The sequence below is a fragment of the Mustelus asterias genome, chromosome 22, assembly GCF_964213995.1.
Source record: "Mustelus asterias chromosome 22, sMusAst1.hap1.1, whole genome shotgun sequence".
Lineage (NCBI taxonomy): Eukaryota > Metazoa > Chordata > Chondrichthyes > Carcharhiniformes > Triakidae > Mustelus > Mustelus asterias.
In genome coordinates this window covers 17786074-17798964 of record NC_135822.1, presented here as the reverse complement: position 1 = coordinate 17798964, position 12891 = coordinate 17786074, and the positions used below count along the sequence as shown (strand labels likewise).

Below are 12891 nucleotides of genomic sequence, written 5' to 3'. Positions count from 1 at the left end.
TCTAACTGAATCCTACGACTAGAGGGACATGATGGGATCAGTGAGGAACTCTTCTGATTGTTAACCAGCGATTCCTGCAAGTGCTCATCAGGTTCAGGCACAAACAGTTAAATAGCCTGGTGAAATTCATCATCTACAATGCAATACCAATCTGCATTTATGCAGGACGATTAACAATAATCTATTCCAAGCCATTCACAGGACTGTAATTTGACATAGAGACACAATGGGGCATTAGGACAGGCAACCAAATGCTTAGTAAATGAGATGGGTTTTATGGAGTGTTGTAACAAAAAGTTGGAAGGGAATTTTGGAACTAAGGACCCATATGTCTGAAGGTACAGCCACCAAAAGCAGGGGTGAAGGAAACCAGAGATGTACAAGAGACCACATTGAGGGAACACAGAGATGTAGGAGGGCTGTAGACCCGGAGGACCAATAGTTCCAGGCCAAGGAAGGAAATTTAAACATCAGGATTAAAATTTTAATCATTCAACGATGGAGTTGGCAGTCGATCAAGATACCTAAACAAAAGTGGCAATAGTGGAACTCCATGAGTCGGTGCCTATAGAAACAACAGGGAAAAGCAAATGGACAGAGGCATAACATTCACCAGAATGTATTCACATTAATACAACATATCATTGCACGATCCTCCTGTGTGAATAAAACAGAATCCAGAGCTGTATTTTTCCTTTTTGGCAACTTTATTGAAGCTAATTTGTACAAAAGTTCAGACCAGTCTAGTCTTCATCCTCCTCCTCCTCTTCATCCTGATTGATCTGGAAGTACCGGAGCTCATAGCTCTCTTTGCTATTTGCAACTACGCGAAGCCAGTCACGCAGGTTGTTTTTCTTAAGGTACTTCTTTGTGAGGTATTTCAGGTACCTGCAGAAAAAAAGGAACAATCAGTTCGACACAAAGCATTAAGGTTAGCCGCGAGGTTTAGCCCTCCCAACACTGTCTTAATCCTAATCATCATTCCCCTGACATTAAAAAAAGGAACACATTTCCTTCAGCCTAAAAGCTTTCAAAATCCAAACTTGGCAAAATCTGGACACCACTTCCTTTTCAATCTGTTTGGCCCACATTGACCCTTAATCCTTCAGGCCTTTCAATAATAAGAGACTACTTGAATTCCAACATGCGTGCACAATTAACAAGCTTATAATAACCATGAAATTTAAGGAGCCATTATATTTACTGTTGAGATTTCTCAAGCACTTGGGAATAGGGCCTGGGTGGGATTGTGGTCGATGCAGACTCGATGGGCCAAATGGCCTCCTTCTGCACTGTAGGGATTCAATGATTCACTTGTCCCACTTGTCCTCCCACAGTCCAAAGATGTGCGGGTTAGGTTGATTGGCTGTGCTAAAAATTGCCCTTAGTGTCCTGAAATGCGTAGGTTCGAGGGATTAGTGAGGAAATATGTAAGGATATGGGGGGGTAGGGCCTGGGTGGGATTGTGGTCGGTGCAGACTCGATGGGCCGAATGGCCTCTTTCTGTACTGTAGGGTTTCTATGTTTCTACTGGCCGGGCTCAGATTCTTCAGATATTTGGGCTGAGGGACACAGATCAGAGGCTAGGGTTTATCTTTTGCCAATTTAATTTAATGTAAACAGTCCCTAAAAATCACAGACGTACTGTGCAAAACTGCTCTCCACCAGGCAAAGGGATGGCACTGACTGAAATCAAATATTCATTCCAACTTCTAAATACTCACATTCCCCCTTCTCCTGTGTGCACAACAAATCCAGTGCACCTCTTCACAGGCACCAGGCAACATGAGCAGGATAACAGTACATACTGTACATATCCCAAACTCCAGAAAACTGGAATGACTCCAAGATGGATAACCAGTCCACTGCACTGTTGAAGTTATCCTCAACATCAGCAGGCACCCATAAAATCATTCAGCAACCAGCAGGTATTACAAAGTATTTACAGCACAGGAACAGGCTTTTAAACCCAATAAAAGTTCATGTTGGTGTTTTTTGCCTCCTCCTAACTCTCTTCAATTTACCCTATCAGCATATCTTTCTACTCCTTTCTCCCTCATGTACTTACCTAGCTTTTCCCTTAAATTCATCTAAACAATTCGCCTCAACTATTCCTTGTGATAGTCAGGTTCACATTCTAAACACTCAGGAGACCTTTCTCTAGAATTCCCCATTGAATTTATCATTTAATCTCAGCCACAAGTGAAAACATCTTCTCTATGCCTACCCCATCAAACCCTTTCATAATCTTGAAAGCATAACCCTTTTCCAGAGTAGAGTCCCAGCCTTATCAATTTTTCCTAATGAGTATAACTCAGTTCTGGTATAAGTCTAGTAAATTCTTTATTGCTCCCATTGGGCAATTACTTTTCAAGATATAGCTGCTTCTTTCAACCACCAAAATGACCTAGCTCACACTATCGATTCTGAAGTTAATTTACCCTTTGTAAGCCATTCTGCAAGCTTCTTAGTGCCTTCCTGTATTTATCACAGACCCCTTCTGCATTAATTACATCCCCTCATTTGGGCTGATTTGAAAATTTTGAAATTCCAGAGTCCAAATAGTTTATGTAAAGAGTGAACAGTAGTCCCAGCACCAATCTTTGTAGCACACCACTTTCCACATTTTGCAAATCTAAGTAGCCAACTTTAACCTTGACTCTGTTTGGCTAATTGGGTACTATCCGAGATCTGAAAGACGTGATATATTGGGAGAGGAGATATTTGCAAAGGTTTCTATTCCGGTAGCACATCACACTCAGCTCCTGCTTTCCTTGCCTCTGACTCACCTCTTTGAGAATGGAACCTCAGAGGTAACAGTGATCTTACTCTTGTTCCTCTCAATGGTTACCACATTGCCCAGGTTCCCAGCTTTACCATTCACTTTGATGCGTTCCTGCAGGAACTGCTCCTGTAAGAAGAACAATTAATGCGTGTTGGTAAGTTTTTAAAACCTATGTGCACGGACGGAGGGGCACTGCACCATTGTGTTAATAAGATAATCACAATCACCAAATGGGGAAGAGCGCTGCCTGCTGTTTCAATGAGCAACGGAGCAGAAGTATCAGCTGGGATTCTCAGTCTTGACATCTACCAAATGAGCTTGATAGGTGTGGTGTGGAGACTGAGTGAAGTCTGAATGGGGCTTGGCTGTGATACACACCATAGCCTGGTCAAACAGCTGGTTAGCTCAGCACTGCGCCCAGGCACGGGTCTTCCAAGAGATCTTCAGCTTCAAATCAGAAGAGGACAAAATTGCAATTAAACCAGCTGCCATTTGATCAGCGAACTCTTGCTATTTGTTGAATGAAATTAGGTAAGGCATCCAAGTAAAAAATACACTAAAACAACCACACACTGCAGCAATATCCAACTCAACAGATTTTAGGGAAGAGACGCTGACAAAGTCAGCACCTGACGATCAGTGACACCCAACACTGGCACAATGAAACTGCCTAGATGGTGGATGAAGGTACAAGTCTATCCCTCAACTCAAGCCAGTCTAAGCCACAAGGAGCAGTGTTGTCACTAGAAACTGAGTGACGCATGTGAAATATTTGTTTCTTTCTCTGTGAAATGGCCTTTTCTATGAAAGGCATTGTATAAACATAGACAGCTGTTACTGAGTCCATTTGGATTATGAAACAACAGCCAGTTCTAAAATTAGGTCCCAAATCTTGCAATACTGGGGTGAAATACAGTCAGCACCGGTGGGAATGGTGAAAGAAGAATATAAATAATAGGCCAAAAGCCCCAATGAGCCTATCTGCTCTAGAACATCATAGCCGACCTTCTACATCAACTCCACTTTCCAGCCCTATGTCCATTAAGAGTATCACAAGAAATGCTGGCACATAAAACTATGCTGAACTGCACGCAGTATTCTACAACTCTGCAGTATCTCCCAGTGAGCTGGGGGCAAAAGGTAAAGGTGGGGGCTAGCCATAAAAAACATAAGCAGCCCACATTGAGTAACATGCAGTCTCCCAGGTGGATCACTGGCAATATGTGGGCAGATTGTTCATCTCAACAGCAGAGACAATAATTTATCTTAGGGAGATTCAGAAACCAAGAGTGGTAATTGTTCAGAAAGGTCAACGTGCAGCATTTGGTAAGATCACCATGTTAGGGAGCCAATTGGATACAGCATAGGTTTAATGTGTTTAAAATTTGAGATGATTACTGCTGTACATCAACTCTCTCATCAGAGCACCTAATGACATCTTGAGTAATCCTGTTGACTTTGCTTTGGTTAGCTTGCATGGCAAGTATTCTGAACATTTGCCACTCTTGTTGCTGAATCTCTCAGCATCTAGCTATCCAGCTGATATCTTTGACAGTTTATCAGCAACAAATGGATCGTTCCACCCCCTCATTAGCATGGAGCCATTAGAAAAAAGAGCTGTACCCAGACCTACACCAGAAGCAATCAGGATCAGACAGTGAGTGAAAAACATCAGCTCCAAGCCCATATCCCAGCACTGGTGTCCCTCACAAAGACCCACAAAAACTGTCAAACCCTCTCTCACAATCTGACACAGGAAAGTGATTCCAAATGATCTGCTTTGGTATCAGTAAACCAATATGAGGGAAGGAAAGCAGAATTAGGACCCTCCACTCTACAGGACAGCTCTTAAAGACAAACCATCAAAAGCACTCAGTAGCAATGATTTCCAAAATGTTTCTCAGGTGATGCCACCGGTGGATAAATGCACCCAGTACAACACTGACCAGGAAAGTCTAAAGTTCCATCGAGAGTCTTCTTTCAAGTGGAACAGCCCATCTGGAGCAGAGAGAGGGGAATCAGGAATCACACTCCTAATATCGTGAACACTGCCATAAAAGGCACGTGACTTTAAAGTCACCAAGTTGCACAGCCCAGGCTTACAGGGCCAGATTGGATACCCCAATTCAGGGTCATATGAGGAGAGGAAAAAATGTCACCTGATTTGATCATCCATGTGATCTCAAATGTGATCCGAAAATTGGCCAAAATGCATCTCACCTGGGGCACGCACAGGGACATCCGGAGCTATTGTAAGGGACCAAGCTGCGTTGACACAAACACCTCAAAGCCACAGCAATACATCTTTAGGACAGAAAACAGGCAAGAAACACAACCAAGGGAAGTGCCTACATCTGGACCCACAAACTATATTCAGGTCTAACTATTTGGAGGTGCAGTCTCTTCCTCAGGTTTCTCCATATACACTGAATATTGAATGCAAGGAAAATAAACTACTACTCCATCTCAAACATCCTTTTCAAAAATCCTTAAATATTTTGCCATCTCCCAGATCTGAAAACTTTGCCACAACTCCTTCTTTGAAACCCTCCAAACAAGTTCCCAGCACCTGGAAAGTAGCAATACAGATCTAAGCAAAATCAAAATTGACATTCTACGACACTGATACATTACTCTCCTCTCTCTAGCCTTTGACACAGTCCATCAAACCAACCTCCTCCAGCATCAGTAGAAGGGTCATATGGACCTGAAACGTTAACTGTGTTTCTATCTCCACAGATGCTGTCAGAGTTGAGTTTATCCAGCATTTTGTGTTTTTATTTTCTCCAACATCTGGTCTACCCAAGTTCTGTTTCACTCACACTTACCTGATCTTAGCAATAAAATCACTAATGACTAACCGCTTCTCACCTGACATAGTTACCATGGGAAACCCCGAGGATTTATCCACCGCCCTGCCCTCTTCCTCATCTACATGCCTGGGTGACTTCAAATATCAGAGGATAAGTTTCCACATGTACACAGCTGGCACACAGCTCTACCGCATATCCTCCACTGTCACAGTGTTATTACAAACCATGTGTAACATCCAGCCTTGGATAAATCACTACTTTATCCAGATAAATACTGGGCAGGCTAAAGCTACTGTCTACGGCCCGCAACATAAACATCACAATGGTACCACCCACTTCAGTTCCACTCCAAGTCCTGTTGCAGGTCAAACAAGGTTGTTTGCAACCCTCAGCAACCCATTCTTCCCCGAGCTAAGCGCTCAACCAAGACCTTCTCCATCACAAAGAAACCAATTCCTCATCCATATCACCACACACCTCTATATTAAAACCTTCATTCTGTGACTGTGTCACCTTTAAACCTGGCCAATCAAATGCTCTTACTGCTTTTCATCCTCCAAAACTCTGCTGTCAGCATCCTATCCCGCACCCATCACCTCAAATTTTTCTGTTTCAATCACTTCACACCTCCCTCCACCTTTCACCCACCAAGGTTCCACACACTCACTGCCTCTCCTCCTCACAAAGCATTCTGGAGCAATTTTTGCTCAATAATGACGTTGGCCTGGCACCTGATTTCCTTTTGCACCTATGAAACACCTTTGGATGTTTCCATATATCAAAGGCATGGAACGCCCTTGTTCTGGGGAAGAAGCATATGGCACTCTCAACTCACCGTGCCTATGGGCGAAGTTATCAGGTACAGTCGCATAGTACTTATGTTACTGGACTAGTAGCCCAGAGGCCTGCACTAATGATCCAGAGAAGAGTTCAAATCCCACCACATCAGCTGGGAAATTTAAATTAAATTAATGAAATGAATCTAGAACAACAGCTCGTATCAGTAATGATGACCATGATACAAACAAATTGAACTTTATCTGATTCATATATTCAGGAAAGGAAATTCACTGTCTTTACCTGATCTGGCCTGGATGTGATCCTAGACCCACAGCAATGTACTTGATTCTTAGCTGCCCGCTGGAATGATCTAGCAAGCCATTAAGTTCAGAAGAACTCCACCACCAGCAAGGTCGCATTGGACAATCGAAACTATGAATGCAGTACAGCAAGGGTTGTTCAACAGGATCTTCCAAACCCCCGCATGTGCATCGGAGCCGCCAAGTCACACACCATCTTGACTTAAATATATTACTGTTCCTTCATCGCCAATGGGTCAAGATCCTGGAACTCCCTACCTAATAGCATTGAGAGTAAACTGTCACCACACATATTGCAGTTGTTCAAGAAGGTAGCTTAAAAAGCCATAACAATGACATATAAACACCACAGCGTAGAACAATTCTGATTCTACAACAGTGCCCAGGACCTGTGCTTCTGTGGATCCCAAAACGGAGGGTAGTGCAAAGAGAAACAAGTGTCCCTTCACTTACAGTGTGGGACCAGTCAAACTGGCAAAGGAAAATAAATATGAGGCAGAATTACCTGAAAGTTGCATGTATCCCATGGATCAATGTTCTCCCAGAGCTCCAAGGATAATTATCAATGTTCTTTTTAACCTAATTTAATGTCATTTCTTCAATTCAGCTTCTTTCATCTAATATACAGCTGGAAAAGCAAAGACTTTTTCAGGTGTTTCACTGGGACTGCCTCCACCCAAGCAAGTTTCCTAATAAAACAATTACAGATCAGATCCAAGAGGGTTTTCCTGCATCCAGCTACTTGGCGAGCATAACTATCGATATGGCCAGAAATCACAGAATGACTGTACATACAAAGGTGGTGGGGATTTGATTACCACAGAGTTGGATAATTTCTACAGTTACAGACAGAAGTTAAACTCAAGGTACAAGGTTTCAGATTGTGCTGTTCACTCACATAGGCTTTAGGTAAGTGTCTAACATACAAACAAGAGTTAGCCTTTAAATCCGGAGTGTGACGACTAGGGGATTTCCACAGTAACTTCACTGCAGTGTTGTGAGCTACTTGTGACATTGATTAAAAAAATAAACATTGACAGTATTGAGTCTATTAAAAAGATCAAAATGTCAGTGTATGTATCTGCAGCTATTGTGTGATCTGTAAAAGAGCATATACTCTTTGACCTGACTACATGCAAACTCTTGCATACAAGATAAAACAATTGCATGTTTTCTTAAGAGTATATTGGTACCAATGCATTAAATATATCTAGCGACAAACTACATGAATTAAACTGTTATTTCAACAAATATTCTGCAACCACTCATACAGGCCCACCATCTAAATGTACTTTAAACTGATGCTGAAATACAATCAGATGGATAGGCAACAATGCATACCATCAAAAGGAGTTACCTCTACTCGTAAAAGTCCCAGAATGACAAAGGTTAATAGAAAGCAGTACCATATAGGAATTTGTTGATTCCACAAAACACCTCACCACAGCATTAGGATATAACCACAGCTGCAGCCAGCCAGTATATATCATACTATATCCCCATGTCTACTGTGCCTTCTCTGTCCATTGTGGACTGGCCACAGAAATGTTCAGTAAGTCTCAGAACACCAGGTTAAAGTCCAACAGGTTTGGACTGTCGGACTTTAACCTGTTGTGAGACTTCTTACTGTGCTTACCCCAGTCCAACACCGGCATCTCCACATCACAGAGATGTTAGCAGGGGTACCGCCAACTCACCTGGTGATGCCAGAGTTTCAAAGTGTTCAAAATACATGAGGAGAGTTATTCTCTATTCAGGTTTAATTTTTTGGAAAACCACGAGGAAGCACAAACTTACAAAATTGGAGGCGTCCATGATGCCATCTTCCACCGGATGTGTGCAGTCCAAGGTAAACTTCAGCACTTGCTTCTTCTTCTTGCCTCTCGTCAGAAGCTTCTTCTGCAAAGCAAAAGTGAAGACAGATGTGGAGGGGAGAAACATTAGTGAGATGCACAAAACCAATAGGTCATATGCTGGTTTATATGGCACTGCAGTAGCGAATCTTAGAAAATAGCCTACAAAACATCACCAATTTCCGACATATCACAACTGCAACTACAATTAAATTGTCAAATGATTCAGCTTTCTGGCCCTCGGGGAATGTAGTGAACCGTGTTATTAAACATCCTGAGCTTGATTTAAAAGAGTGTGTGTGCATCGATGATGCTGGTAGTGGCAGCTACAATTTTCTACGCATATTACTTCTATGAATGTTGCACGAGAGATCATAGAATCCCTACAGTACAGAAGGAGGTCATTTAGCCCATCGAATCTCTACCAACCACAATCCCACCCAGGCCCTATTCCTGTAACCCTCATTTACCCTGCTAATCCCTCTGACACTAGGGTCAATTTAGCATGGCCAATTAACCTAATCCGCACATCTTTGAATTGTGGGAGGAAACCGGAGCACCCGGAGGAAACCCATACAGGCACAGGGAGAAAATGCAAACTCCACAGACAGTGACCTGAGGCTGGAATTGAACTCGGGCCCCTGGCACTGTGATGCAGCAGTGCTAACCACTGCCCTGCCATGCCACCCCACCACTGTGCCACATTTGAAAAGGGCCGAGACACAAGAAAGAAAGGTTAACAAACACATATTGCACTGCACCTGATGGCACCAGGCACAACCTGCTGGCAACTACCTACAGATGAAAGATGCACCACAATCCTGGAATCAGCACATGGCAATTCACCAAACACAAGAAGCAGCACCAAACTACGCTCACTCATACTGCCAAGTTGGAACATTATGGACATGAGCCACATGCCAGAGCATGATCTTGTTTCACACTTTAGTGCAGTACTGAGGTGGGACAATAAACTGAAGCTACATCTACCAGTTGAACATGATGCGTTCTAGGCCAACACTTATCCTTCAACTAACATTAAAACAGATGAACTGGTAACATCTCTCAACTGGTGTTTGTGGGACCTTGTACACAAATATCCTTATTGAGGGAAACATATCAGAATCTAGAGCACTCTAAGCACTGTGAAATTACAGTTTGAATCTTACTCAGGCATGGGATCCACCTCTGTACGACAGAGAGCACAACCGTAGACCCTGAGCCAAACCATTCAAGGAAGAAATTAGAAGGTACTTCCACACACAAAACATCTCAAATCTGCAATTGATAAGATTTAGAAAGATAAGCCAAATGGCCTCTTGTAGCGTAATGATTATGAAACCAGTTCACAGAATCTCTAGTGCAGAAGGAGGCCATTTGACCAATCAAGCCTGCACCGACAACAATCCCACCAAAGCCTTATCCCTGTAACCCCATGTATTTACCCTACTAATACCCCTAATGCTAAGGGGGAAACTTATCATGGCCAATCCACCTAACCAGCACATCTTTAGAGTGTTGGAGGAAACCAGAGCACCCAGAGGAAACCCTCGCAGGCACGAGGAGAATGTGCAAACTCCACACAATCACCCTAGGCTCGATCTGATCCTGCATGCCTGATGCTTTCCCGCCCTAGATTGAGCTCAGATACAAAATAGCCTTGATCTCACAGAATGGCAGGACTGGCTGGCGAATGTGTTCCTCCCCCTCCTCCTAATGATATAAGACTCTGGGCAAGGGGGTAGGCAGGATATGGGGGAACATCACAGATTGTAGCCAAATTGTCTGGACACCATCCAGCACAGGAATGGGTAAAACTGGGGCATTAATTGGGCTCAAAGCACGTCATAGATCAGCCCCAGATGGCTGAGATTTGCAGCAAGAATGTGGAGGGTGCTCAGGGATACAGGCGGTGCCAGGGGAAGCGGGTGGAAGCTGTCATTAAAGATATTTTTAAAGATAATCTGTTTAATATTTTTATTGATTTTTTAAAGGGATTTGAAAAGTTTTAACAAAGTTTGTCAAACACGTGCAGTACAGACAGGCCATGGTCAGACCAGGGTCTCCAGCCGGGAGGAGAGGGAACCACCCTCCCAGGAGTAACCCCAACGACACGAGGGGGGGGGGGGGTACTGAAGCCCCCTCCCCGCGGTTGTAGAACCTGAAGCCCGGTGTCTACGCCCGGACCGCCCACCCCCCCGCGAGGCCTACTGCTCAGGCCTGCGCCCCGCCAGGATCTCCCTTCCCTACAGAGCGCGGTGGGGGGGAGACAAGAGCCGACAAGTCCTCACACTCTCCGCCCCTTTGAAAGGGCCAAATGCCAATTGATTGAGGGGCGGCAGCAGGCAAGCGGCCCCCGAGCCGGGACGGGATATTGGTGGCATGGTCTCAGACTCACCGCTGGAGCCATGTCTGCACAAGATGGCGGAGAAAGAGAGAGAGAGCGAGCGGGGAGGCGGCACCGCGCCTGCGCCTGCGCAGCACATCCTCCCCGTCACTCCCAGAAACTACCAATCCGAATCCAGGACATGGCGCATGCTCGTTGCCATAGGGACAGCAACCAATCATCGGATTTACTGGCTCCACGACAGAACCACCAATCGCATTGCGTAGCCACTGCGCATGCGTAATGCTAATCGGGATCTACCAATCACAGACCAATATGGCGCCTGCGTCTTCTCCCTCTCATCCAATCAGCGGGCGGGGTGTGGCCCCGGTAAATCCGTCTCCCCGTCAATCCACTAGTCAGCCTACCTTTAAAGACACAGGCACCAGGTGCACAGCAAGATCCAACAGCAGCAGGCCATTCAGCCCATTGATGCCTGGCTGAAACATTTCCTTTACTGTATTGAAGCATCTCAGAATGTTACTTGTATGTAAAGAGGCTGAATATTACAGCTTCTTGTGTGATGGTCATTTTGGAATGTTTGTAATGTTCTCACAGATTTATGAATGAAGTCTATTTTTGGAAAGAAAATGCCCGTATAAAAGCAACATCCTTGCGGGTGCTGAGGTTAAAAATAAAAAAAATGTTGGAAATGCTCGGCAGGTCTGGGAGCATCTGCGGAGAGAGAAACAAGAGTTAATGTTCCAGGTCTACAATAACTATCTGGATACAAAATTGGCTTCTTGACAGAATAAGAAGTTTAACAACATCAGGTTAAAGTCCAACAAGTTTATTTGGTAGCAAATGCCACTAGCTTTCAGAGTGCTGCCCCTTCGTCAGGTGGAGTGGAGATCTGCTCAAACAGGGCCATCACAAACACTTAACATAGAACATAGAAAAGCTACAGCACAAACAGGCCCTTCGGCCCACAAGTTGCGCTGAACATGTCCCTACCTACTAGGCTTACCTATAACCCTCTATCTTACTAACTTCCATGAACTTATCCAAAAGTCTCTTAAGTGACCCTATCGAATCCGCCTCCACCACCACTACTGGCAGCTGATTCCACGCACACCCACCACCTTCTGAGTGAAAAACTTACCCCTAACATCTCCTCTGTACCTACTCCCCAGCACCCTAAACCTGTGACCCCTTGTGGCAACCATTTCAGCCCTGGGTAAAAGCCTCTGAGAATCCACTCTATCAATACCTCTCAACATCTTATACACCTCTATCAGGTCACCTCTCATCCTTCGCTTCTCCAAGGAGAAAAGACCTAGCTCTCTCAACCTATCCTCATAAGGTATGCCACCTAATCCAGGCAACATCCTTGTAAATCTCCTCTGCACCCTTTCTAATGGCTTCCACATCCTTTCTGTAATGAGGCGACCAGAACTGGGCACAGTATTCCAGGTGGGGTCTGACCAAGGTCCTATATAGCTGCAGCATTATCTCCCGATTTCTAAACTCAATTCCTCTATTGATGAAGGCCAGTATTCCATACGCCTTCTTAACCACAGCCTCTACCTGCGACGCTGCTTTGAGCATCCTATGAACCCGGACCCCAAGATCCTTCTGATCTTCCACACTGCCAAGCGTCTTACCCTTAATATTATATTCTTTCATCCTATTCGACCTGCCAAAATGAACCACCACACACTTATCTGGGTTGAAGTCCATCTGCCACTTCTCCGCCCAGACTTGCATCTTATCTATGTCTCGTTGCAACTGCTGACATCCCTCTACACTATCCACAACACCCCAACCTTTGTGTCATCAGCAAACTTGCCAACCCATCCTTCCACTTCCTCATCCAGGTCATTTATAAAAATCACAAAGAGCAAGGGTCTCAGAACAGATCCCTGGGCTTTCTCAATAAGGCTTGCATGGGGTACCTTGTCAAACGCCTTGCTGAAATCCATATAAACTACATCTACCACTCTTCCCTCGTCTA

General features: G+C 44.3%; 1 protein-coding gene across 1 annotated transcript; it reads right to left on the bottom strand.

Moving 5' to 3' along the window:
• Positions 1–684: 684 nt before the first annotated feature.
• rpl22 (ribosomal protein L22) lies at positions 685–11055 on the bottom strand. The gene is made up of 4 exons (XM_078238812.1): positions 10950–11055; positions 8496–8597; positions 2790–2911; positions 685–888 (listed from the first exon to the last, which is right to left on the bottom strand). Exons 1-4 carry the CDS (start codon positions 10959–10961, stop codon positions 744–746), a joined length of 381 nt encoding a protein of 126 aa, XP_078094938.1. The 5' UTR covers positions 10962–11055; the 3' UTR covers positions 685–743.
• Positions 11056–12891: the final 1836 nt, after the last annotated feature.

What these genes read in the sequence shown, in the direction of transcription:
- rpl22 (XM_078238812.1), bottom strand. An exon ending in TCATGGACGCCTCCAATTTT is followed by an intron (nt 2,912 to 8,495) that starts GTAAGTTTGTGC and finishes TTCTTCTTACAG; the next exon opens with GAGCAGTTCCTGCAGGAACG. An exon ending in GAGGTTCCATTCTCAAAGAG is followed by an intron (nt 889 to 2,789) that starts GTGAGTCAGAGG and finishes TTTTTTCTGCAG; the next exon opens with GTACCTGAAATACCTCACAA.